The sequence below is a fragment of the Scyliorhinus canicula genome, chromosome 7 (assembly GCF_902713615.1).
Source record: "Scyliorhinus canicula chromosome 7, sScyCan1.1, whole genome shotgun sequence".
NCBI classification, from domain to species: Eukaryota; Metazoa; Chordata; class Chondrichthyes; order Carcharhiniformes; family Scyliorhinidae; genus Scyliorhinus; species Scyliorhinus canicula.
The window spans coordinates 59,058,728-59,084,041 of record NC_052152.1 but is presented as its reverse complement, the minus strand read 5'-3'; the positions used below and the strand labels follow the sequence as shown (position 1 = coordinate 59,084,041).

Sequence of the window (25,314 nt, the reverse complement as noted above, 5' to 3'; positions counted from 1 at the left end):
TCCCTGACAGAGACCCCTAGTTGGATATTTCATGCTGCTAGGCCTTAATCCAAGTTCAAACTGGCCTGGGAGTTGTTGCATTCTAAAGACTTCCCGGTTTCCAGTGAAGTTTCCTAACACTGAGCAGCTCTGGAGCAACTTTTAAGCTTGTTAAAATCATACCACTACTCTTCACTTACAAAAGAGCTGAAGTATATTTTTCATTGGTGTAGATTAGCACTAGTAATGATATTCCATGCAGATGATAAAACTGACTTGGGGCAAAAAAAAATCAAATTGAACTCAATAATTTTTCTTCTACAAAATTGAGGAGAATAATGAAAGAAAGTAGAGTTTCTGGACATCCCTTTGCCTCTTAACCATAGTGCTTTATTATTTAATAAAATGAACATGCACTACTTCACCAGATTACCAGTGAGTATTGTTACATAAGAAGCTACTTAATTTAGCTAGTATTCATCCATAATCTTACCTCTTCATTTTGAAGTGTGGTTAGCAGAGCGGTGCACTTACCATAAAATGAGGCCGTGTTAAGATACACTTCAATTCCTTTGCATCATTGTTTTCTGGATAGCATGAAATTTCTTCCAACACCTGCAAGATGCAACAATTCTTAGCAAGCCTCTGTGAATGGGAAAATTGCAAAATTAAATTATACCACAAACTGAAGTTGAAAGATAGTTTGAGGGAATAGAAGAGACATAGATATTTGCTCTTTAAGATAGCTTTTGTTTAAAGCTACCTTACGTGAGTGAATCTTATCTGACTTAATTGGATTGTCCTCCATGCAAAACAGGTATAAACTTTGCAGGAAAGCGAGGCAGTGATGCCCACACCTGCCTCACCACCCTAACTCTGATTTCCTTCCTTCTCCCCCTGCTGGCTGCCCTTTCCTTGCACACTGTGCAAATGCTAATGTTGGTGACAAGCCTAGGTGTTTGATGGATTTTCCTGCTGTATACCTGTTGCTGCCCTCTGGAGCAAGTTGCTGGAAGATGATCGGCCCAGATCAGCCATAATAACAGGCCTAGTGTGCTCAAATGGAGGAACAGTGTTAAGTGAAGCCTATATTTTCATTTGAACTCAATTGACTCACTTTCATCAGTCTAAAGTTAATTTTAAATTGATCTTTTTTGCCCTTTTTGTTCCCGAGCAAACTCTTCTGGTGCTATAACGAACGGCCCATTTCAGCACTGCCAGGATATCCAGCATTCACAATGGCAGGCACTTCAAAAGTAAATCATGGCTGAAAGTTGATATATGCAGCTTTTATGTATGGAATGGCAAAACAGAGCCAAGGAGAAAATTTTCTTGAGTGCTGTACTTCCAAAGCCATCACTGCCCTGTGGCAATTATTACCCCCGAGGTAAGGAGGCAAGTTATTTTCTGACCTCCTACATGGGGGTCAGCAAAGCAACTTTTAATCAGCACAGATAATTCATAGAATTTACAGTGCAGAAGGAGGCCGTTTGGCCCATCGAGTCTGCACCGGCTCTTGGAAAGAGCACCCTACCCAAGGTCCGCACCTCCACCCTATCCCCAGAACCCCACCCAACACTAAGGGCAATTTTGGACACGGAGGACAATTTAGCATGGTCAATCCACCTAACCTGCACATCTTTGGACTGTGGGAGGAAACCGGAGCACCCGGAGGAAACCCACGCACACATGGGGAGGATGCGCAGACTCCGCACAGACAGTGACCCAAGCCGGAATCGAACCTGGGACCCTGGAGCTGTGAAGCAATTGTGCTATCCACAATGCTACCGTGCTGCCCTTAAATTAAATAGGTTTAAATTAAATAGGTTTAAAATTTCACTGAAGTTACAGTTGCCAGATAGTAACCTGAAAATCAAGTATTTAAGACAGATCATACGTAAACTGTTTTTTTTTGTTGATTAGGTGGAATCTATATAAACAAGATGGATTCCACAGCGCAGGCATGTATTGTTGAACTATTTTTGGCTGTAGATTGTGAGAGCATGTGCCTTCAAAATTTTCTTTGTGCTTATATAGGTTAGAGTGGAACATGTGCAAGGAGCAGCAACAGCTAAATATGTAAACAGGTTTTCTGGGACGAGTTCACATTGTATTTATTTCATCAGTAAGGAAAGTTTAGTTTTAAGTACAAGATGTCTTGCAATAGTGGTATGAAATTTGTTCTTGTAGAAGATGGAAAACAAAGTAGCAGGTACATGATACTGGTAAGATATTCATAAGATAATCATCTTATACACGATAAGAAAAATCTATGGAGAATAGGAGCTCTGACTAATATGCTGATTTCACAATCCAAATGAAAGTTCGAGTTGAAATTAGGCATTTCATTTTTGACTGCATAGCACCAAATTGTTATTTCTTGCTGACTGCCTTGGTTCATGCATCAGGCAGGTTTTATTTATCCTATTTCCTTTGCATGTTTAGAACAAATATTGATACATTGAAACTTTTACAGGGTCACTGTTTTGTCTGAAAAGTTTTTCTGACCTTGTTCCGCTTTAATTTATTTTGCATGCCAGATGTAAATACATTTTGTAATATAGAGACTTATATAAAAGAAACAGATAATGTTCCGTGTTAGTGTACACTGAATTACCCTTGAATACTCCTGAGTATTCTGCAGGTACACATATGGAATTGCATTTTGGCAGGCAATTCAATTGCTGTGGTAACGGAGCCAAGCCAAATGGTATTTACAAATGATAACATAGATATTTCCAATACTACAGGGTAGCAATTAATGGCTATTCTGGTTATATTATTTCTCTCTCTCTCTAGGGGCAGCACGGTAGCATGGTGGTTAGCATAAATGCTTCACAGCTCCAGGGTCCCAGGTTCGATTCCCGGCTGGGTCGCTGTCTGTGCGGAGTCTGCACGTCCTCCCCGTGTGTGCGTGGGTTTCCTCCGGGTGCTCCGGTTTCCTCCCACAGTCCAAAGATGTGCGGGTTAGGTGGATTGGCCATGCTAAATTGCCCGTAGTGTCCTAAAAAGTAAGGTTAAGGGGGGGGTTGTTGGGGGTATAGGGTGGATACGTGGGTTTGAGTAGGGTGATCATGGCTCGGCACAACATCGAGGGCCGAAGGGCCTGTTCTGTGCTGTACTGTTCTATGTTCTAAGCTAAGGCACTGTGACCAATTGCACTGACCCAATCATGGTCTTGTCTGAAATAAGCCTCCCCATCAGTCACTGACAAGTGTTTATTTTCTAACCATGTTAAAGATACGTAGTATACTATATATATGGAGTTTCACAGTAACTTAATTGCAGTGTTAATGTAAGCCTACTTATGACACGAATAAAGATTATTATTATTGATTATATATGTACGAGTATAACTTTCAGCTTTCATTTAATTTCTTCATACATATTTAAGGGACAAAGTTTCTGGACCTATTAAGGTTGCCAATTCTGGTTGGAGATATATGCTAGCTACCATACCCTGTGCATCAGATATGACTGGAGATACACCCACACTGACATACCTGCAACAAAACACACAAAATAGCCAATTCAAGGTCATAGACAGTATATAGCAGATTCTGCAACAGAGTCCTTGGGAGTATATACAATAATTAGTTATTGCTTAATAATGTCTCCAACAGCTTAATCATAGGGCTATCATATTAGGCATTGGCCCTCATCAAAATGTAAAGTTCAGATGACAATGATATAAAAAACATAATCTGTTAAGACAAGAGCCAACTGGCTCACAGTATGATTAAGATACAAATATCATTTTAAAGCACAAAACATTACAAAGCATAACTAAAATAGTGAACTTGCCTCTTTGGCTCTCTGGACAGCATCACTTGGTGGATTTCTAATCTGTGGTGATGACTTTGTGTTGATCTTGTCGTACAACTAGTAGAGAAAAATAAATAAAAAGCAAAATTCAAATAAAAATAGGTATAAACAGATCATTGGGTTGGCTTTCCTTTCCAAAAACTGCTGAGTTATAGATTAGAACCATTTCACTGCATTTCAATTTATACACAATATACATTTACAGCAGCTTTGACAGTCACCCAGACTCAAAACATTAGCTCCCTTCTCTCTCCACAGACGCTGTCAGACCTGCTGAAATTATCTAGTATTTTCTGTTTTAGTTTCAGCATCTGCAGTAATTTGCTTTTATTTACATTTATACCATTTTTGATGGAATTCAACCCGGAAAAATATGAGGTTATGCACTTGGGTACGGCTACAAGGCAAAGGGTTCTACTCTGAATGGTAGGACCCTGGAACATGCTGAAAATCAGAGACCTTGGAGTGCAAATCCACAGATTCCTGAAGGTTGCAAGGCAGGTAAATCAGGTGGTTAGGAAGGCATATGGGATACTTGCCTTTATTCGCCGATGCACAGACTACAAGAGCAAGGAGGTCAGGCTGGAATGGAAGAACACTGGTTTGGCCACAACTGGAGAAACTGCATGAAGTTCTGGTTACCGCATTACAGGAAGGATGAGATTGCATTGGAGAGGGCGCAGAGGAGATTTATCAGAATGCTACCAGGGCTGGAGGGTCTGAGCTGTGAGGAGGGATTGAATAGACTGCGGCTGTTTTTCTTGGAGCAGCAAATGTTGATAGGGAACCTGATAGAGGTGTATAAGACTTTGAGGGGGCATAGATAGGGTGGATAGGAAGGCACTTTTTCCAGTAGTAGAGGGGTCATAACCAGGGGCATAGGTTTAAGTTAAGAAGTAGAAAGCTAAGAGGGGAGTTGAGGAGAAGTCTTCACTCAGAGGGCATTGAGAGTTAGGACTCACTGCCTGAAAGGGTAGTTGAGTCACACACTCTTGTAACATTTAAGAAGTATTGAGATATTCACTTGTGCTGCAGGTCTATAGGCCAAGTGCTGGAAAATGGGATGAGCATGGTCAGTTCTTTGTTGACCGGCATGGACACGATGGGCCGAATAGCCTCCTTGTGTGGTTTAAACATCGATGAATCTACGTCTGTCAAATTGCCATGGAGATGGGCGGCTCTTAGTGAGATTCTGTGTGTTGGGAGTTTAACTTCAGTTAGGGCTAAACCAGCAGGGAAGACTGGATGATGTTTGGAAATCCAGCTAACAGACTGTCAGTTTTGGGTCTTGGGTAACTTGTAGCTGCTTGAAAGTTGATAGATCTAGATTTGAAGTACAGAAACTCTACTGTTCATGATACAGCCTGTGATTGGGACCTGGTATTCAGTACAAGACAAAGTTAGTAAGGGGAAAATGAGTTGGAGAATTATTTAAGTAGAAGCCAAAGGAAGAAATTTGCAATAAACCTCAGTAAAAAGCAGTTAAACTTGTTGCAGTTGAAGCTCTGGAAGTAATGAACTTGGTTGCAGTTGGAAACGAGAACAGTGAGCTATTAGTAACCAAGGATGTTTCCTGATGTTTTAAGCCACTGTGTAGGAGTCGCAGCGAGGACCACGCTGGAGCTGCAGAATCCAGAGTTGTGAGAGTTTTAAAAAATATACTTTTCTTTGACAAATTTTCACCATTTTCACCAGACAAAAGAAAAACAAGAACAACCACAACAATATAAAAAAGAATCCTACCCAAACCCAAGAGGCCCCCCACCCCACCCCCTCCCTCAACAGTCAACAGTAACCAACTCCCGAAAGTGCATAATGAACAAACCCCAACAACTGTAGAACCCCTCCTTCTTTGCCACCCCCGGCCACCTCAAACCACTTTTTCCAGGGTCAAAAACTCCAGCAGGTCTCCCCGCACAGGGTGGAGGGACTAACTTCCACCCCAACAGGAATCGCCTATGAGCGATCAGCAAGGCGAAGGTTAAAGCATCCGCTCCTGCTCCCGCCTGCGACTCGGGCCGGTCCGACACCCGAATATGGTTTTTACGGGACCGGGCTCCATATCTATATGGAAGACCCCTGAGATTGTGCTAAATATTGTCCTGCAAAACCTTTGCAGCTTTGGGCAGCACCAAAACATATGGAGATGGTTCATGGGGCCCCTCCCACATCGCTCACAGACACCCTCCACCCCCTCGAACGGCAGGTTCATCTTTGATTTTGTGAGGTGAGCCCCAAGCTTTCAGCTGCATCAGCCCCAACTTCACACACAAAGTCGATGTATTCATCCTCCGCAGCACCTTGCACCACAATCCCTCTTCTATCACCCCTCCAACTCCTCTCACTTTGCCTTAATCCCATCCATTGACACCCTGTCCTGTCCTCCTCCAGGATCCTCCCGTAGATCAGCAAAACAACGTACTTCTCCAGCCTTCCTGCTGACAGCACCGTCTCCAGCCGGCGCTATTGGGAAGGTCGGGAAAACCTTTCTTGCAAAATCCCGAAACCTACAGATAACCCTTCCCCCTCCGCCAATCCATACTTCTCTCCCAATTCCTCCAGGCTCGTGAATCGTCCCCCAAGGAACAAATCCTTCATTTCCTTGATTCCCCCTCTCATCTTCAAAACCTTGCATCCATCCTCTCCGGCTCGAACACATGATTCCCCCTAATCTGCATCCCCCCTGAACCGGCCCCCAGTTTAAAATGTTGCCTGAACTGTCTCCAAATCTTCAATGTGGCCAATACCACCGGACTCATCGAGTACTTTCCTGGAGCCATTGGAAGCAGTGCCGTTGCCAGCGCCTGCAATCCTGACCCCCTGCACAAGCTCCCCTCCATCTAAACCAAAGGGCCTCCCCTCCTTGCTCCAGTCCCACACCCTCTCCGTATTTGGCGCCCAATAATTGTAAAGCAAGTTTTGGAAGCCTAACCCCCCCTGCTTGTCATCGTCTCTGCAGGACTACCCTCCTAATGCTGGCCACTACTGCCCCACAGATGAAGTAGATGATCAACTTGTCCACCCCCCTGAAGAAAGACTTTGATAAAAAGACCAGCAGGCACTGGAAAAAGAAACAAGATTCGCGACAACACATTCATTTTAACTGCCTGCACCTGGCCCACCAGCGATAAACCAACCTTTTTTTTTTTTTTTAATTTTTTTTTTTTAAATTTAGTGTACTCAATTCATTTTTTCCAATTAAGGGGCAATTTAGAGTGGCCAATTCACCTACCCTGCACATCTTTGGGTTGTGGGGGTGAAACCCACGCAAATACGGGGAGAATGTGTGAACTCCACACGGACAGTGACCCAGAGCCGGGATCGAACCTGGGACCTCAGCGCCGTGAGGCAACAGGGCTAACCCACTGCGCCACCGTGCTGCCGGCGATAAACCAACCTTCACCCTCCCCACCAAACTAGTAAACATATTTTCGGAGCCCTCCCCAATCCCCGGGCACCTGCACCCCAAGTACACAAAGTGGGTTGCCGCCAAATGAAACGGCAGCCCTTTCACCCCCACCCCCAGTGGGGAGACCATAAAATACTCGCTCTTGCCTAAATTTAATTTATACCCGAGATCGTCCCGAATCTCTGGTGCAGCTCCATTATGCTCCCCACCGACGTGCTCGGTTCCGAGATATACAATAGCAGATCATCGACGTACAAGAACACCCATGTTCCATCATCCCCCTTACTATCGCCTTCTACAACCCCGAGCTCCTTAGCGCAATGGCCAAGGGTTCTATAGCCAATGCAAACATAGGGCATCTCTGTCTCCTACCCTGGTGCATTGCAAAGTGTCCCGGGTTCATGCTGCTAGTGGAAACACTCATCAGTTCATTATACAAACCTGGGCCCAATTTCAAATCTCTCCAATACCACCATCAAGTAACCCCACTCTACTCGACCAAAGGCCTTCTCTGCATCCAGTGCCACCGCCACCCTCCATTTCCTTTTCCTCTGCCGGAAACAGGATTACATTCAACAGCCTCCTCATGTTCGAAAACAGCTGCCTTCCCTTCACAAACCCGGTCTGATCCACCCAATCACCGTTGGAAGATATCCATCCAACCTTGATGCCAGCACCTTTGCCAATATCTTGGCATCTCCACTCAGTAGAGATATGAGCATATACGACCCACACTCCACTGGATCCGTATCCTTCTTTAGCAGTAACAAAACCGAAGCTTGCCCCATCACTTGCGGCAAGACACCCTGCCTATTGCATCCTCAAACATTTCCACCATCAGCTGTGCCAACTTATCCTTAAATTTCTTATAGAATTCAACTGGAAACCTGTCAGGTCTCATCGCCTTCCCTGCCTGCATCTTCGCAATTGCCTCCTCCTCCCCCACCCGCCCCTCCAAGGCTGCTCCATCCTTCTCACCTAGCCTCCGCTACTGCAAACTGTCCAGGAACTCCCTCATCCCCCAAAGGCCTTCTCTGCATCCAGTGCCACCGCCACCCTCCATTTCCTTTTCCTCTGCCGGAAACAGGATTACATTCAACAGCCTCCTCATGTTCGAAAAGAGCTGCCTTCCCTTCACAAACCCGGTCTGATCCACCCAATCACCGTTGGAAGATATCCATCCAACCTTGATGCCAGCACCTTTGCCAATATCTTGGCATCTCCACTCAGTAGAGATATGAGCATATACGACCCACACTCCACTGGATCCGTATCCTTCTTTAGCAGTAACAAAACCGAAGCTTGCCCCATCACTTGCGGCAAGACACCCTGCCTATTGCATCCTCAAACATTTCCACCATCAGCTGTGCCAACTTATCCTTAAATTTCTTATAGAATTCAACTGGAAACCTGTCAGGTCTCATCGCCTTCCCTGCCTGCATCTTCGCAATTGCCTCCTCCTCCCCCACCCGCCCCTCCAAGGCTGCTCCATCCTTCTCACCTAGCCTCCGCTACTGCAAACTGTCCAGGAACTCCCTCATCCCCCACTCCTCCTCCACCTATAAAAGGTGGCTCCGACCTTTATAGATCCTTATAAAACTCCTCCTTTATTGATCTGCTCTGGGGCCACCACCATCTTCCCCATATTGTCCTGTACCTGAACCCTTGCCGCTGCCTCCCTCCGAAGCTGGCCTGCCAGCATGTGCCCTGCCTTCTCCCCCTCACCCTCCTCAATTGACGCATCGCTTTCCCTGCAGACAGCTGGTCGAACCTCACCTGCAATTCCTTTGTCTTGGCCAAGAGACCCGGGCCCGGGTCTCCTGCTTATGTCCCACCCACCTCCAGAATCTCTCCATCAGATTTTGCCGCTCCTCTTTCTCCTCTTTATCCACCTTAGCTTTGAACAAAATCACCTCCCCCTCACCCTGTTTTTAGAGCTTCCCAAACCACCGACTACGAAACCTCCCCCGTGCAATTAAACCCCACATATTCCTCGATCACCTTCCTGATCTCATCACAAAAGCTCCAATCCGCGAGCAACCCCACGTCCACTCTCCACCCCCGCCTCTGGGCAATCCCCTTCTCCTAAACCACATCCAACCAATGCGGAGTATGGTCAGAAATTGCAATTGCTGAGTGCTCCGACCTCCTAACCCCAACCAATAACACCTTCCACACCAAGAAAAAGTCTATCCTTGTTTACACCTTGTGTACCGGGGAGAAAAAAAAGAATATTCCTTGGTAACCTACAAGGGTCCACTCCTCCCTTCTCCCTCATAAGCCCAGCCAGCGCCTTTGCCTTCACCCGACAGGGTCAGCAAGAGCCATTGAGACCTGTCCACCAGTTCCCGCACCATATTCCAATCCCACCCCCAACTGTCAACTCCTGGGTGGGTGTCCAAATTTGGGATGGCACCCAGCAACTTATTCACAAACCCTGCATCATCCTAGTTGGGGCCATATACACTCACCACTGCCACCAACCCTCCCCTCTAGCACCCCCGTTACTATCATATACCTGCTCCCCCGGTCCGCCACCACCTTCTCTATCTGCAAATTCACTCTCTTGCCTACCAATAGCACTATCCCCCAAGCCCTGCTATCTAACCCTGTGTGGAAAACCCGACTCACCCAGCCCTTCCTAAACCTCACATAATCCTTCACCCTCAGATGGGTCTCCTACAACATCGCCACGTTAAGCTCTTTAATTAAATATTGATTTTTACAAGAAATTTAGAGTACCCAATTCAATTTTTCCAGTTAAGGGACAATTTAGCATGGCCAATCCACGTACCCTGCACATCTTTGGGTTGTGGGGGATCGGACAGTGACCCAGAGCCGGGATTGAACCTGAGACCTCAGCGCCGTGAGGCCGCAATGCTAACCACTGCGCCACCGCGCTGCCACGTTAAGCTCTTTAAGTGTGTAAAAGCCCTCGATCTCTTCACCGGACCCTCTAACCCCTTCACTTTCAACGTCAGTATTGTGACCGGATGTCTCTCACCTCCCTCTGCCTCTCCTGTCCACCATCATCATAGCCCTGGGCCCTGCCCCATGGGCCTGACCCGCTCCATCCCCTTGTTACTATCGAACCCCTCCCCCTCCCAGAACCCCCCCCCCCCATCCACTTCCTCTTGAAGATACCTCTCCCTGTATCAATTCCATCTCCCCACCGTTGACATCTCCCAGGCCCATCGAAACCAGTTCAACCAGGTTCCAATGACTGCGGCCCCTCCCCCCACCACACTCCCGTTCACTAGCCAACCTTCGCTTGCTAGTGTGGAGGCCCCTGCCCAGGACCCCCTCCCAATCACTATCCCCACGACCCAGGTCCTAAAATAAAGACACTGAAACAAAACTAGTGCAGAAGCCGCGCCCCAGAAAACCACCATAACTCCAAAGCCAATATAATTGTAACCAACTATAACAAAGGTAAACTACTCTCCCCCATTCAACCAAACCAAAAACACAGCTGTCCCCTCATAAAGAGAACAAGAAACAACACAAACCGAGAGATAAAGGCTAGGCACAATCCTCATCCCCTCAGCCCAAGTCCCAATCTCAGTCCCATCTCTCATTTCAGTCCCAATTTTTCGGCCTTCATGAACACTTCCGCCACCTCCGCAGTCTCGAAGTAGAAGTCCCTCGAATTGTAGGTTACCCTCAGCTTCATTTTCATATAACTTCTGAGTTGGCCCCAGAAAATGTGAATGAACCTCAAAAATTTAGTTACATAAGTGAACTCTTGAGAGAAGTAAAAGGCAGATGTGAGTTCATAGAAAGTCTCCATAAGCTATAGTGTTAAGCCTGTGGTGCATGTTTCTTTAATTTCTTTTCATATATACAATAAGATTTGTTGTTAAAAAACATGAAATCTCGTGGCATAGATCTGTTGGTTAATAGCTGGGTGTTCGGATTTCTTAAAACGCTAACAGTCCCTAACAGGATTGTAACAGCAGGAATTATAAAAGATTTGCACTGTGATTCTTTGAATAGCCACTACAAGTGGAAACAGATTGATTTATTTATATTTTATGAAATTAAATCTTCCATAAAAACTAGAGAAATCTCTATTAAGCAGGTGCAATGATACAAATCCAGATTATATTTTACTATTTCAAATAGGTGGATTTTTTTCTTCTGAAACAAGCACTTCTTTGACTTGAGAAGAGGCAATGAATGATATATAATTCAAATAGTATATGGTATGAATCGCGAGCGGCCTGGTAGCACAGTGGTTAGCACTGTTGCTTCACAGTGCCAGGAACCCTCGTTCGATTCCCGGCTTGGGTCACTGTCTGTGTGGAGTCTGCACGTTCTCCCTGTGTGCGCTCCGGTTTCCTCCTACAGTCCAAAGATGTGCAGGTTAGGTGAATTGGCCATGCTAAATTGCCTCATATTGTCCAAAGGTCAGGTGGGGTTACTGGGTTATGGGGATAGGGTGGAGGTGTGAGCTTAAGTAGGGTGCTCTTTCAAGGGCCGGTGTAGACTCAATGGGCCGAATGGCCTCCTTCTGTACTATAATACTTGCTGACAACAGTCTTTTAAAACTGCCTTCCTTTGCTTTAATTTTCTCTATTGGTAATAAGAGTTTTGAGAGATACCCCTCTACTATTACAACAATGTCCACCTTCATATGAACTTACTAGTGACCACATATACGCCAGCAACACTATCTATGGGAACCTAGATTTAAGGTGCTAAGTTCCGACATAACTGGATCATGCTATTGCACCAGCCATGGAAAATTAACTTAAATAATCAGTGGAGTGGCAGATGTTGAATAATATATGCTGCAATTGAGCAGAGTGCTTCTCTGCAGAGAAGAATAAACAGCATGCATATAATCGGTCAGGCATTGTCAGTGGGTGGCACAGTTGTGCAGTGGTTAGCACTGTTGCTTCACAGCTCGAGGGACCTGGGTTCAATTCCCGGCTTGGATGACTGTCTGTGTGAAGTCTGCATGGGTTTCCTCCACGTGCTCTGGTTTCCTCCAACATGTCCTGAAAGACGTGTGTTACGTGAATTGGACATTCTGAATTCTTCCTCGGTATACCCGAACAGGCATCGGAGTGTGGTGACTCGGGGATTTTCACAGTAACTTCATTGCAGTGTTAATGTAAGCCTACTTGTGACACTAATAAAAATTATTATTATTATAATTAAACGATGTAGGTGGAAGGCCTGGTATCAGGAATCTCAAACAGCCTGGAGTATAATTATGGATTGGACTCCAGGGGGAAAAAAAAGTCTTGAATTATAGAAAACACATTGAACAAATCTGTTGTACTGCAGTATAAGCGAGATGCAAGGAGATTCTGTGAGGTCCAGAAAAATAAACCATGGCTGGATCTCACAGGACCTCCATTGTGCTTGACATCATTCAATTATTTTCTTTAAGGCTATACACTTGTGTAACCTTCCATTATCCACTCCTAAGAACCACGGAAAGAGTCAACTCTAAAGCATGTTTTGTTCTCGAACTATTTTAAAATCTTATTTTATAAAGTTTGAAATAAAATCAAACCTCATACATTACTACTTGGCATGACGTAATAGGTCTCTATTGGCATAAATGTACTCAACACCAGCCTGACTTAGGTGGGATTCCTCAAAAGCCTGAAAAATTCGGTTTTTAAAAAACGAGTACAGAATGGGTATTTCACGCACTGCATTTTAACTGTCCATATACCCACGTTATTCCACTCACAGCACCTTCACTAATTAAATGAATCATCAAAACTGGACATAAACTATATTATTCTGCAGGAGTAAAAACTATTTCAAAAAATGACAGGAATTACAATTCCACGAGGAGGGCTAGATAATTTAATGAAACTTTTGAGAATGTAACAAACTTAGCAGGGATCTGGATTTAAGCTTCAACTAATTGTTTCAAGGGCAGCACGGTGGCCTAGTGGTTAGCACAGCTGCCTCACGGCGCTGAGGTCCCAGGTTTGAATCCCGGCTCTGGGTCACTGTCCGTGTGGAGTTTGCACATTCTCCCCGTGTCTGCGTGGGTTTCGCCCCCACAACTCAAAAATGTGCAGAGTAGGTGGATTGGCCATGCTAAATTGCCCCTTAATTAGAAAAAATAATTGGGTACTCTAAATTTATAAAAAATAAAAAAATAAAAAAAAACGAATTGTTTCAATGGTATTGGCTATTTTACAATATATGACTTTATAAATCTGTAGGGATAAAGTTTAATGCTGCTCCGTGAGCTACAAAATCAGTACTATCTCTGCTGCTGCTTTTTTTCTTCTTTTTTTAAATATAAGTTTAGAGTACACAATTCATTTTTTCCAATTAAGTGGCAATTTTAGCATGGCCAATCCACCTCGCCTGCACATCTTTTGGGTTTTGGGGGCGAAACCCACGCAAACATGGGGAGAATGGGCAAACTCCACACGGACAGTGACCCAGAGCCGGGATCAAACCTGGGACCACGGCGCCGTGAGGCAGCAGGGCTAACTCACTGTGCCACCATGCTGCCCTCTCTGCCGCTTTTAAGTACAGAATAATTGAAAGGGATAGAAATTTACCCTTGCCCAAATTTCATTTTTCAACATTGATTAACAAATCACTGAATTTTCAAATTAAGTTTTGGTTAAAAGGAAAAGGCTTTGAAATTACATTTGATGATTATTAGTGGATGAACATTTGCTGCATTTGTGTTGTTATTATATTGTAGCAAGAATTCAACCAGTGCAATTTCAAGACATTTTTCTATCAACTTGAAATTCCGATCAAAAATAGATTCCTACATCAGACTCCTATTCGTTGACTACAGGACCGTCTACAACACCCTTATCCCAGCCAAGCTCATATCAAAAATTCTAAAACCTAGGACTTGGCTCCTCCCTCTGCAATTGAATCCTCAGTTTCCTGACCACAATCAGGAAAGTTAAACAATACCATCTCCTCTACGATAGTCCTCAATACCATGGCCCCGCAAGGCTGTGTACTTAGCTTCCTACCAAACTCCCCGTGCACACACGACTATGTGTCGAAACTTGGCTCCAACTCCATCTACAAATTTGCTGATGACATGACTCTAGTGGGTTGGATCTCAAAGAATGATGAGTCTGAGTACAGGAGGGAGATAGAGAACCTAGTGGTGTGGTGGAACAAGAGCAATCTCTCCCTCAATGTCAGCAAAACAAAGGAGCTGGTCATGGACTTCAGGAAGCGAAGTATCGTACACACCCCTGTCTGCATCAATGGTGTTGAGGTGGAGATGGTTGACAGCTTCAAATTCCGAGGTGTGCACATCACCAACAATCATGGTCCACCCAAGTCGACGCTACGACCAAGAAAGCACAACAGTGCCTAGTTGCCAGGAGTTGCGGATAGTGATGAAGATTGTCAGAGAATACAGCTATTCTCTGTATCGCCTATCTATATAGAATACTATATAGATAGGCGATAAAATTGGGCGGAGAAATGGCTGATAGAATTTAACCTGGACAAATGCGAGGTGATGCATTTTGGTAGATCCAATTCAGGTGGGAGATATAAAATAAATGTCAGAACTATCAAGAGTGGAGATGCACAGAGAAATCTGGGCATGCAGGTCCACAGATCCTTAAACGTGGCAGCACAGGTGGAAATGGTGGTTAAAAAAAGCATATGGCATGCTTGCCTTCATCGGACAGGGTGTCGAGTATAAAGCTTGCAACTTCTGTTACAGTTAAATAGAAAATTGGTTAGGCCACATTTGGAATACTGTGCCCAATTCAGGTCACCACACTACGAGGATGTGGAGGCTTTGGAGAGAGTACAGAAACGGTTTACCAGGATGTTGCCTGGTATGGAGGGTATTAGCAATGAGGAGAGATTGAATAAACTGGGATTGTTCTTCCTAGAGAGATGGAGGCTGAGGGGTGACCTGATAGAAGTTGATAGAATTATGAGGAATATAGATAGGGTGAACAATTGAAGGCTTTTTCCCAGGGCGGAAATGACAATTACACGGGGACACAAGTTCAAGGTGAGGTGGGGATAGCTTCAGTGGAGACGCATGGGCAAAGTTTTTTTACACAGAGGGTGGTGGTGGCCTGGAATGCATTGCCAAGTAAGGTACTTGAGGCAGATATGTTAGCGACTTTTAAGACTAATATGGATAGACAAGTGAACAGATGGGGTATAGAAGGATACAAGTGGTTGGTCTAGATAGGACACATGATCAGCGCAGACTTGCAGGGCCAAAGGGCTTGTTCCTGTGCTGTATTGTTCTTTGTTCTATATTTCCTCAGAAAACGAAGGAAATTTGGCATGTCCACATCGACTCTCAGCAATTTTTACAGATATACCAGAGAAAGCATCCCATCTGGCTGCATCTCAGCCCAAGACGTAAGAAACTACAGAGTCATGAACACAGCCCAGTCATTCACGCAAACCTGCTTCCCATCCATTGACTCTGTCTACACCTTCCACTGCCGTGGTAAAGTGGACGGCAGCACAGTGGTCAGCACTGCTGCTTCACAAAGTCAGACACGGCCAATCCATCTTCCAGAAGTTCTGATCCATGAAGATCACAACAGAATGATTCAAAAGCCGCATTAACCTGAGGAGCGGTGGAAACAAAGTTACCGCTTGAATTATGCATCTGTTTAATGTCCCAGGAGACCACCTTCCGTTTAAGCTGTTGGGCCATAAAATGACTGGCCTTCTCTCCATATTCGTAAAACATGCCCTTTGTGCTTCGCACCTAGAATAATAATCTCATGGACGGCCAGGGGAGCAATCAGGTGGCACAGATCCGTGGGCACGCTTGATCTCAAGGGGGGGGGGGGGGGGGGGGGGCTACATTTTGGATGACTGTCTGAGTCCGCCATCACGCAGCCGCTGCACACCACCGCCATGCGCAGACTCCCGACCAGAAGTGTGGGGCCCCGTATCACAGCGTTTGTACACTGGCATGAGGACATAGCCCCATTTTTGGAGAATCCAGCCCCCTGTGTCAATTTTTAAGGATGAAAATAGATAGAATCTTGATCAGAAAGGGAATCAAGTGTTATGGGGAAAGGGGAGGAAAGTGGATGTGGAAAATGCCAGATCAGCCATGATCCTATTGAATAGGATCAGGCTGAAGAGGCTGAAAGGCATACTCTGTTCCTGTTTCCTATGGTCTTATTTTGCTATACTTTACCTTTACAGCCAGAATCCAGTAGTTATTGTTAAGTATTTGTGAGGAAAGCTAATGATTTCATATAGTAGTAATTCACAGAAAGTTACTGCAGCTGTCATGATTAATATTATCAAGACATCATTAAGGGCATAATTCTGCACCCATTCCCATACAACACTAAAATTTTGATCTTTCACATTTGTTTAGTTTTTCCAATCACAGTATTGTGTTTTTAAACAGCATATTGATTTCTTTTATGATGCTATGTCTTGTTAACCTTCAGCCTTTGTCTGTTAAGCAAACCTGTTAAACCAATTTGAAGTATCACTGTGCTGCTGTGCAAGGGCTGACTCTGTAACAATGGTCAGTTTATTTCAGTAAACCTAACTAAAAGTAATACCATTGAATGTCGTTTCCTATATTGTATAATTTGATAAAAATGTTGGAAAACTTTAGGATATACACCATTCGTTTTAATTGGAAATTCAGAAAAGCAGGACATGGTTTTAATAGCATTCCATATAAGTCAAAGAGAAATAATTTGCAGCGGTAGGTGGAAAAAGCGTGGGAGTGAGATTGTTTGCGCAGAGAGTTGGCAAGGATACAATCAATCGAATGGCCTCTTTCTGTGCTGTTAGCATTTCATGATTATAGATTGGCAGACACATTTAACATCCATTAACTGGTCCGTTTTCATGCTTCCTGCATTTTTAACGAGTTTAGTCAACTCCTATGCTCATCCCAGAGTTTCCTGCTTTGCGTCTCCCTGTGGGATTCTTGTGTTTGCTTTTTCTACATTCCCATTTGAATTGGCTTATTCACCCATTTTGGAGAATGCTTATTTAGCTCACATTTATTTTTCTTGGATATAAACTTATCTTGGTATGCATCACATCTGTTTAGAAACTTTACATTTTTCATCACACTAATAGCTTTTTGAAATTTGAATTTAAGTTAACTTCTCATTCCTTTGAAGCTTATTTTTAAGTCAATTATTTATGTCCCCATCCATACTGATTGCTCCATAATCTTTAATTTTATCATCTTCTGGTCACTGGTCTCTAGAGGTTTCACTTTTTGCATTTTAGATGCTATCCTGATTACTTGTCAGGACCCGACTTAGATGCAAAAGATGAATGAAAACAGAAAATATAGTTCTGCTCTCCCTTCTTTTCTTTCATGTATCAAACTAAGTCACACCCAAAATAATTCTAAATGTTTCAGTTGTTGCCAAATCAAATTTATTTTGGCTTCAATAATAATAATCTTTATTATTGTCACAAGTAGGCTTACATTGATACTGCAATGAAGTTACTGTGAAAATCCCCCAGTCGCCGCATTCCAGCGCCTGTTCGGATACACTGAGGGAGAATTCAGTGTCCAAATTACCAAACAGCACGTCTTTTGGGATTTTGTGGAGGAAACCGGAGCACCCAGAGGAAATCTATGCAGACATGAGGGGAAAGTGCAGACTTCGCACAGACAGTGACCAAGCCGGGCCCTGGCGCTGTGAAGCAACAGTTCTAAGAACTGTGCTACCGTGCCACTTCACCCCTCACCTGTCCTTTTCCCCTTCTCCTCCCATCACTCACCACATCTCTAATTCATTTCTACTCCCTCAAACCCATCGCACCATTTCCTAATATTGAATCACAGACACTCTGACCTGCTATAAAAGCAAAACAATTACATGAATTTAGATTTTACATAAACTGCTGTCCCATACAGGATTAAATCTCTTAGATACCTCATTCGTGTCTGAATCCTTTCAAGCTGAACTCAGTTCTAGAGTAAAGAGCTGGAACTAATAAAAACCATTACTGGCAGCAACTGTTAATAATAGGTTAAACACAGCGGCTTGTTACAAAGGAGGGTACTCCATCACTGAGTTACTTTTCTTTGAAATAATATTCCCATTTTCTCCTTTTACACCATCTTTCCCGAATGCAATGGCTCATTATGACTTATGTTCTAGAGATAGCATTGGCTTCTGTGAACCTTGTTACACCAGCAAGTCCTGATCCCACCAAGGAACTTTGTGGGAAACCATGAAAGTATTATAGGTTTTCAACTAATTACTCTAATTCAAACTTAAAAGAAACTCACTTGATTACCTAACTTGGGCTTTAAATATACAAACCAGCAATCTACTTTTGATTTGAGGCATTTCACCAAAAGCCACGTATGAATCCTGACTAGGTCTGATGCCTAATTTCAAAGTACTGAAGATATCCCTCCTTCCAGAAAATGTCCCACAGAAGCAAGGAAGAAATGACAGTGGTTTTTCTCATCCAAATTGTATCATTTAAATTCACTAGGAAATAACCTCAAAGCATGATTAAGAGCCACTGCAGGGGTGTCTCAAAACCCCGAAGGATAACTTGAAACAATGGTTCTTAATGATGTATTTTTGTTTGGAATATATAAGGAACAATGTACAATCCAGCGAGGAACCAGACCAGTCATTGTGTTAACAATTAATAAAGAACATTTATAAAAGTAAAAGAAAAAAAACACAAAACAAAAGGCTAGTATACACGATGACACTTAACTACATGAATAACTAAACACACTTTTTTCTGAAGTTAGGTTTTGTTCTCAAAATATACCAACGTTCCCTGAAGTCCCTGAGACACCCCTTTTCACAAGTAAAATCCAATTTTCGTAGCTCTATAGGTCAAATGCAATTAATAGTTACCATACAATGCCGTTAGGTGACCAAGTCTTGGAAAACAACTCTTTCTGATTTAATGAAGACACAAAACTGCATATTTTAGAGGAGAATATCTGCAATCTGTGATGGCTCTAAATGTTGGATGGAACAGGCATCACTGGCTCGGATTCCAGATGGAACTGGCCTGACTGTTGAATGGAGAACTAGCCTGATTCCCCAATGAGGGTGCTGGCAGTTATACTGTTTTGTCTCAATTGCATGTGGTTTGTGTTCCTGTTGGGGGTGCTATTCAGAAGCACGTCAGGACATGCAAATAGACCAGCACTCTGTCAGCGTGAATTCAGAGCAATTCCCAGCCCAGCTGGTGTTCTAACCGTTGAGGCCAGAGTTAGCGCTAAGAACCTGGCAGCTGAAGCTGTTTTTAAGCGCTCCACTTACCACAAAATCATTGCCGTCACGAAGATAGCTCACAGTAGATGTGCCCTCGCTGAGGTCGGGAGTCCGAGATGACCCCGCAGCTCCATGTCAGTGAGGAGTGGAGGGACACCCTCTTCCACAGGGTGGACCGCAGACTCAGGTCCGCCCTCCTGAACTGCATCTGGGAGGTGGTGGCAGAGGCAGTCAGTGCTGCCAGCCTAACCAGGAGACAACTTGTGATCCGGAAGGTTGGGGGTCTCTAGTGAGGCCTCTGTCATGAGTAGAGCAGAGAACCCAAAGCCCACGGTAGTGATGTTCTCTGGGTGGGGTGAGTTCTGCAGTGGGCCAGCACTTCTGAGGAGTGCCAACATATGGTAGGCCTCTGATTGAGTTTGGCCACATTCATCCCCTTGATGATACAGCTGGGGTATGAGGCTGTACAGAGGGACGGCCAGGTAGACTCCCAGATGACTCAAGGCCTTCTGAGCATTTAAAGTACACAGTCAGCACTCAGCAGTGTGAGCAGCCAGGAGCCTGGAAGAAGCAGCAAAGGGGTGTGTTTAAAAGACAGACTGCTGTAATGGCAGTCTAAGCCAGGCCACCCCAATCACAAGGGAGACATCCCAAGTCCACGGACTCGACACCAAGTCAATCCTGCTGCTTCTGGCCTGGGCAGCCTTCACCCAGCAAACAACTTTCAATGGGTTTTCAGTGTTTTTTTAGCCTCCTGCTCCCCCTCCACTATGGTGCCCAGTCGCCATTTGTAAATATTTGTTGCAACGTGTTCCTGTGAGACCTCCGCCTGAGAGGGGGGTGGGGTGGGGTGGGGAGCATAGCAGAAGGGCACAGCATGAAGTGTCCAAACCGCTATCACCTTTGAATGCATACAAATGCTGCTTTTGCATGCCTCATTGTTGCGCTGTGCAAACTTTATTTCAGCCGGCAGGGGGTACCAGAGCATGGCACCTGAATCAACACCGGGTGCAAACCTCGATTTTTCCCGGACGCTCAATTCTCCGCCAAATCGCAATTCATGTTTCTGGCGTCACAAGGCGGAGAATCCAACCCAATGTTTCTGAAATGGCCATTTGTACCTCAATGTCTTGAGACTCCCGCTAATCTTGTTATTGGGCAAATTGCATCTCATTATTTCTCTAGATGCCTGTGAGTCTTGTTACTTGTCTGTTATTGTATTTTTAACTCAAGTTCACTATTAATCGTGACCGTCCCATATTCCTAACAGCATCAGAGACCTTCTTATGGCACAGAAAAGCAGAAACAACTCCAGAAGTGATTTAGTACCATATTACGTCTTTTAGCTTTGACAAAGGGTCACCTGGACTCGAAACGTTAGCTTTTTTTCTCTCCCTACAGATGCTGCCAGACCTGCTGATATTTTCCAGAATTTTCTCTTTGGTTACATCTGTACCAGCTTCCCAAAACTAAAGTTGTAGCTTTGATGACTGCAGTCAGGTATGTTTGTTTTATAAATAACATGTAACCACCTAGTTCATATGACTTTTTTTTGAAAAACATCAGGTGCAGGCATTGGAGTGGCACAGCATAAACTCAATTTAAGTGGTGCAGGATTCTGCTGGTTTATGGAAAGCAGATTGTGGGTTTATACAGTTTTGTTTTGCTCGTTTTCAACGCTATTCGGTAGGCGTTTATTCAAGATGCTACTGAATTGGGCAGCACGGTGGCGCAGTGGGTTAGTCCTGCTGCCTCATGGCGCCGAGGTCCCAGGTTCGATCCCTACTCTGGGTCACTGTCCGTGTGGAGTTTGCACATTCTCCCAGTGTTTGCGCGGGGTTCGCCCCCACAACCCAAAGATGAGCAGGGTAGGTGGATTGGAAACGCTAAATTGCCCCTTAATTGGAAAAAATTAATTGTGTACTCTAAAGTTATATTTTAAAAAAAGATTCTACTAAATTAGTTATTAGAAGGCTTTACCTGACCTGATTTTACTGCTCTCTCGATGGAAGGACTTAGGAGTCCTGGTTCAAAGGTCTCTTAAGGTTAACGTGCAGGTTCAGTTGGCAGCTCGGAAGGCAAATGCAATGTTAGCATTCATGTTGAGAGGGCTAGAATACAAGAGCAGGAATGTACTTCGAAGGCTGTATAAGGTTCTGGTCAGACCCCATTTGGAGTATTGTGAGCAGTTTTGGGCCTCGTATCTCAGGGGTTATGGGGAGAAGGCAGGAGAATGGGGATGAGAAACATATCAGCCACGATCGAATGGTGGAGCAGACTTGGTGAGCCGAATTGCCTAATGGTCTTATGGTCTTAAGAGAACATCTGAGCTTGGTGCTGGCCTTGTAAAGGGGCCAGAGGAGGTTCATAACTATGATCCCTTGAATGAAGAGCTCGTTATATGAGGAGTGGTTGCAGACTATGGGTCTGTACTCGGTGGAGTTTAAAAGGATGGGGGGGAGGATCTTATTGAAACTTACAGGATACTGAGAGCTCCAGATAGAGTGGACGGGGAAGAGGATGTTTCCAATAGTAGGAAAAACTAGAACCCGAGGGCACATTCTGACGGGATGATCCTTTAAAACTGAGATGAGGAGGGATTTCTTCAGCCAGAGTGGTGAATCTGTGGAAGTCTTTGCCGCAGAAGGTTATGGATGCCAAATCACTGAGTGTCTCAAGACAGAAATAGATAGGTTCTTGATTAAAAAGGGGATATGGGGTTATGGGGAGAAGGCAGGAGAATGGGGATGAGAAACATATCAGCCATGATTGAATGGCAGAGCAGACTCGATGAGCCGAATTGCCTAATTCTGCTCCTATGTCTTATGGTCTTAAGAGAGCATCTGAGCCCGGTAGCAGTGGTTAGCACTGTTGCTTCACAGCTCCAGGATCCCAGGTTCAATCCCAGCTTGGTCACTGTCTGTGTGGAGTCTACATGTTCTCCATGTGTCTGCGTGGGTTTCCTCCAGGTGCTCCGGTTTCCTCCCACAAGTCCCGAAAGACGTGATGTTAGGTAATTTGGACATTCTGAATTCTCCCTGTGTACCCGAATAGGCTCTGGAATGCAGAGACTAGGGGCTTTTCACTGTAACTTCATTGCAATGTTAATGTAAGCCTACTTGTGACGATAAAGATTATTATAATTGCCAGAAACGTTGATTAGAAAACTTCACATTTGAGTTGCCAAATAAACTAATTATCACTGGAAAAGTCCAAAGTCCTACTAGAAGAGAAAAAATTGGCTCCTTTCAGTGCTGAGAAATGTACACATTTCTGCTTACACATTGTACATTTGTGACCGTCTACATTTTCTTGAAATGCAGAAATGTAAGAAAACAAAATAGACAAAACAAGTTTTGATTTTTTAACTTTTACTTATATTACCACACAACTGTAAAGGAATGACAGATGTCACAATATTTTATTGCTGAAGTATGAAAACGTATTGCTCGAGTTGTTGTGCACAATGCCGACACTTATCCAGTCATTTGATAAACAAATTGCATCCACTTCTAACACATTCAACTAAATTGTATCCCAGTTTTACTGCTATTACCTGTGCTACTTGAGAAATATGTGAGCCATGTTTTGGTGAACGCAGACCCTGTCTCTATTTTAATACAGGCAGACTGCTTTGCCCATTGAGATGTGACTACAAGTTAGGAAAAAGCTGGCAAGAGTCATTTGTTATCTCTTGTCCAATGTAAACACTTAAAAGGCTTTTAAACAGTAAATTTACTAACATAAAAAGTCACTGTACTTCAAAAGTAATTCATTAACAGTAAAATGCTTTGGGATGTCATGAAAGGAGCTATCAAATGCAAGTTTATGCTTTAGTAGTTTTCCCAAATAAGTTATTAACTGTGATGCAACAGTGTAGTGGTTATTTTACTGAACTAGTAATTCAGAAGCCTGGATGAAACTCGAAAGGACGGATGTTCAAATCCTATTATGGTAGTTTGAAAATTTAATTTCAGTTTATAAAGCTGGACATAAAAAGCTGGTATCAGTAAAGGTGACAATGAAGCTGTTGGACTGTTGTAAAAGCCCAACTGTTCACTGTCATTTAGGGAAGAAAATTTACACGTGTCCATCTGGTCTGCTCTATACATGACTCCAATCCCACACTGTGGGTAATGGCACTCTGAAGTGGTCTAGTTATATTCGACATGTGGTGATTCAAGAAGGCCAAAGACCATTTATTAGAGTCAACAAGGAATGGGCAGTAAATGTGATCTTGCCAGCAATACCTATATTTCAAACATAATTTTAAAAGAATAAGGAAAATGTGAATGGAGAAATGCCAGTATGATGCCAGCTAGTTCTATGAAAAACTGGTATCACACTTTTTCACCCAAACGATAGCAAGGAGCTAGATTTTACAGCCTCTTATTTTAGCAGGATACATTTCATGTGAATTGGGCTTTAAACTAAATAGTTTAGTGGTTATTTTACTGGACTCGTAATTCAGAAGCCTGGGTGAAGTTCAAATCCTATTATGGTAGTTTGAAAATGGATGGGTAGAGAACAGGGGACAGGTGAAGAGGTATTTGGAAATCTAAAGAGAAAAGTTGAGACATTAGAATGATACCGTGATCTGAGTGAAGACAAGCAGAGTGAGGCAGAAAGGGACAGAATTTAACATACAATATCCATGCAAATAATAGTAAAAATATAATTAAAAAAAAATATATATATTTTTATTCTCCTCCTTTTTCACACTTTCTCCCAAATTTGCACCCACCAACAATAAACAATAAGCAGTAACGAATATAATGTCAATCCCCATATCAACAACAATCCCATCCTCCCACCAACCCCCAAACAACTGCCCGCATGTTAACATAAACAAATAACAAAAAAGAATCAGGAATCACCCATAGTCACCATTAACACAGTTTCCCCCCCCCACCCCAACTTCCCGCCCACTAATGTTCGATGTTATCCAATTCTTGAAAGCGCATAATGAATAACGCCCATGACTTGTAGAACCCCTCTATCCTTCCCCTCAGTTCAAACTTAACCTTCTCAAGAGTCGTCAAGAATTCCAGCAGGTCCCCCCACCACGCCAGAGCACAGGGTGGAGAGGTTGCTCTCCATCCCACCAGGATCCGCCTTCAGGCGATAAACGAGTCGAAGGCTACAACATCTGCCTCCGCACCCGTTTCCAACCCCAGCTGGTCTGACATCCTGAATATGGACTTGCGAGGGCCCGGGTCCAGTTTCACGTGCACCACTTCAGAGATTACCCCAAAAACCTCCTTCCAGTAATCCTCCAGCTTTGGACAGGACCAAAACAACTGAACGTGATTTGCGAGCCCCCCCCCCGGCAATGTTCACACACATCTTCTACCCCCTCAAAGAGCCGGCTCATCCTCACCCTTGTGAGGTGTGCTCTGTATACCACCTTCAGCTGTATCAGCCCCAAACCCGCGCATGAGGTGGAGGCGTTCACTCTCCGGTGCACCTCACACCAGAACCCCTCCTCCATACGCTCTCCCAACTCTTCCTCCCACTTTGCTTTGATCACTTCCAGTGGTGCCTTCTCCTCTTCCAAAATAGCCCCATAAACCACCAACACTACCCCCTTCTCCAGTCCCCCTGTCGTCAGCACCTCCTCCAGCAATGTGGAGGGGAAAAATATTAAATTAAACGCACTTTATCTGAATGAGAAAAACATTCATAATATGATGTGCATAGTCACAAAGATGTGCAGGTTAGGTGGATTGGCCATGATAAATTGCCCTTAGTGTCCAAAATTGCCCTTAGTGTTGGGTGGGGTTACTGGGTTATGGGGATAGGGTGGAGGAGTTGACCTTGGGTAGGGTGCTCTTTCCAAGAGCCGGTGCAGACTCGATGGGCCGAATGGCTCCTTCTGCACTGTAAATTCTATGAAATCTATGA

The 25,314-nt window shown here is 44.1% G+C and overlaps 1 protein-coding gene across 16 annotated transcripts in view; it reads right to left on the bottom strand.

The window, feature by feature from the left end:
- Nucleotides 1-25,314, bottom strand: part of caska (calcium/calmodulin-dependent serine protein kinase a) — a 740,678-nt gene that overhangs the window by 155,285 nt on the left and 560,079 nt on the right. For 9 of the 16 annotated variants that reach the window (XM_038802092.1, XM_038802101.1, XM_038802102.1 and 6 more), the window contains 2 exons: nucleotides 3,784-3,861; nucleotides 514-594 (listed from right to left, as the gene is read on the bottom strand). In XM_038802092.1, the coding sequence (XP_038658020.1) occupies nucleotides 514-594; nucleotides 3,784-3,861 (159 nt within the window). Of the gene's footprint in view, nucleotides 1-513; nucleotides 625-3,783; nucleotides 3,862-25,314 lie in introns of all 16 variants that reach the window. The other 7 variants (XM_038802093.1, XM_038802098.1, XM_038802088.1 and 4 more) reach the window with 1 other exon arrangement.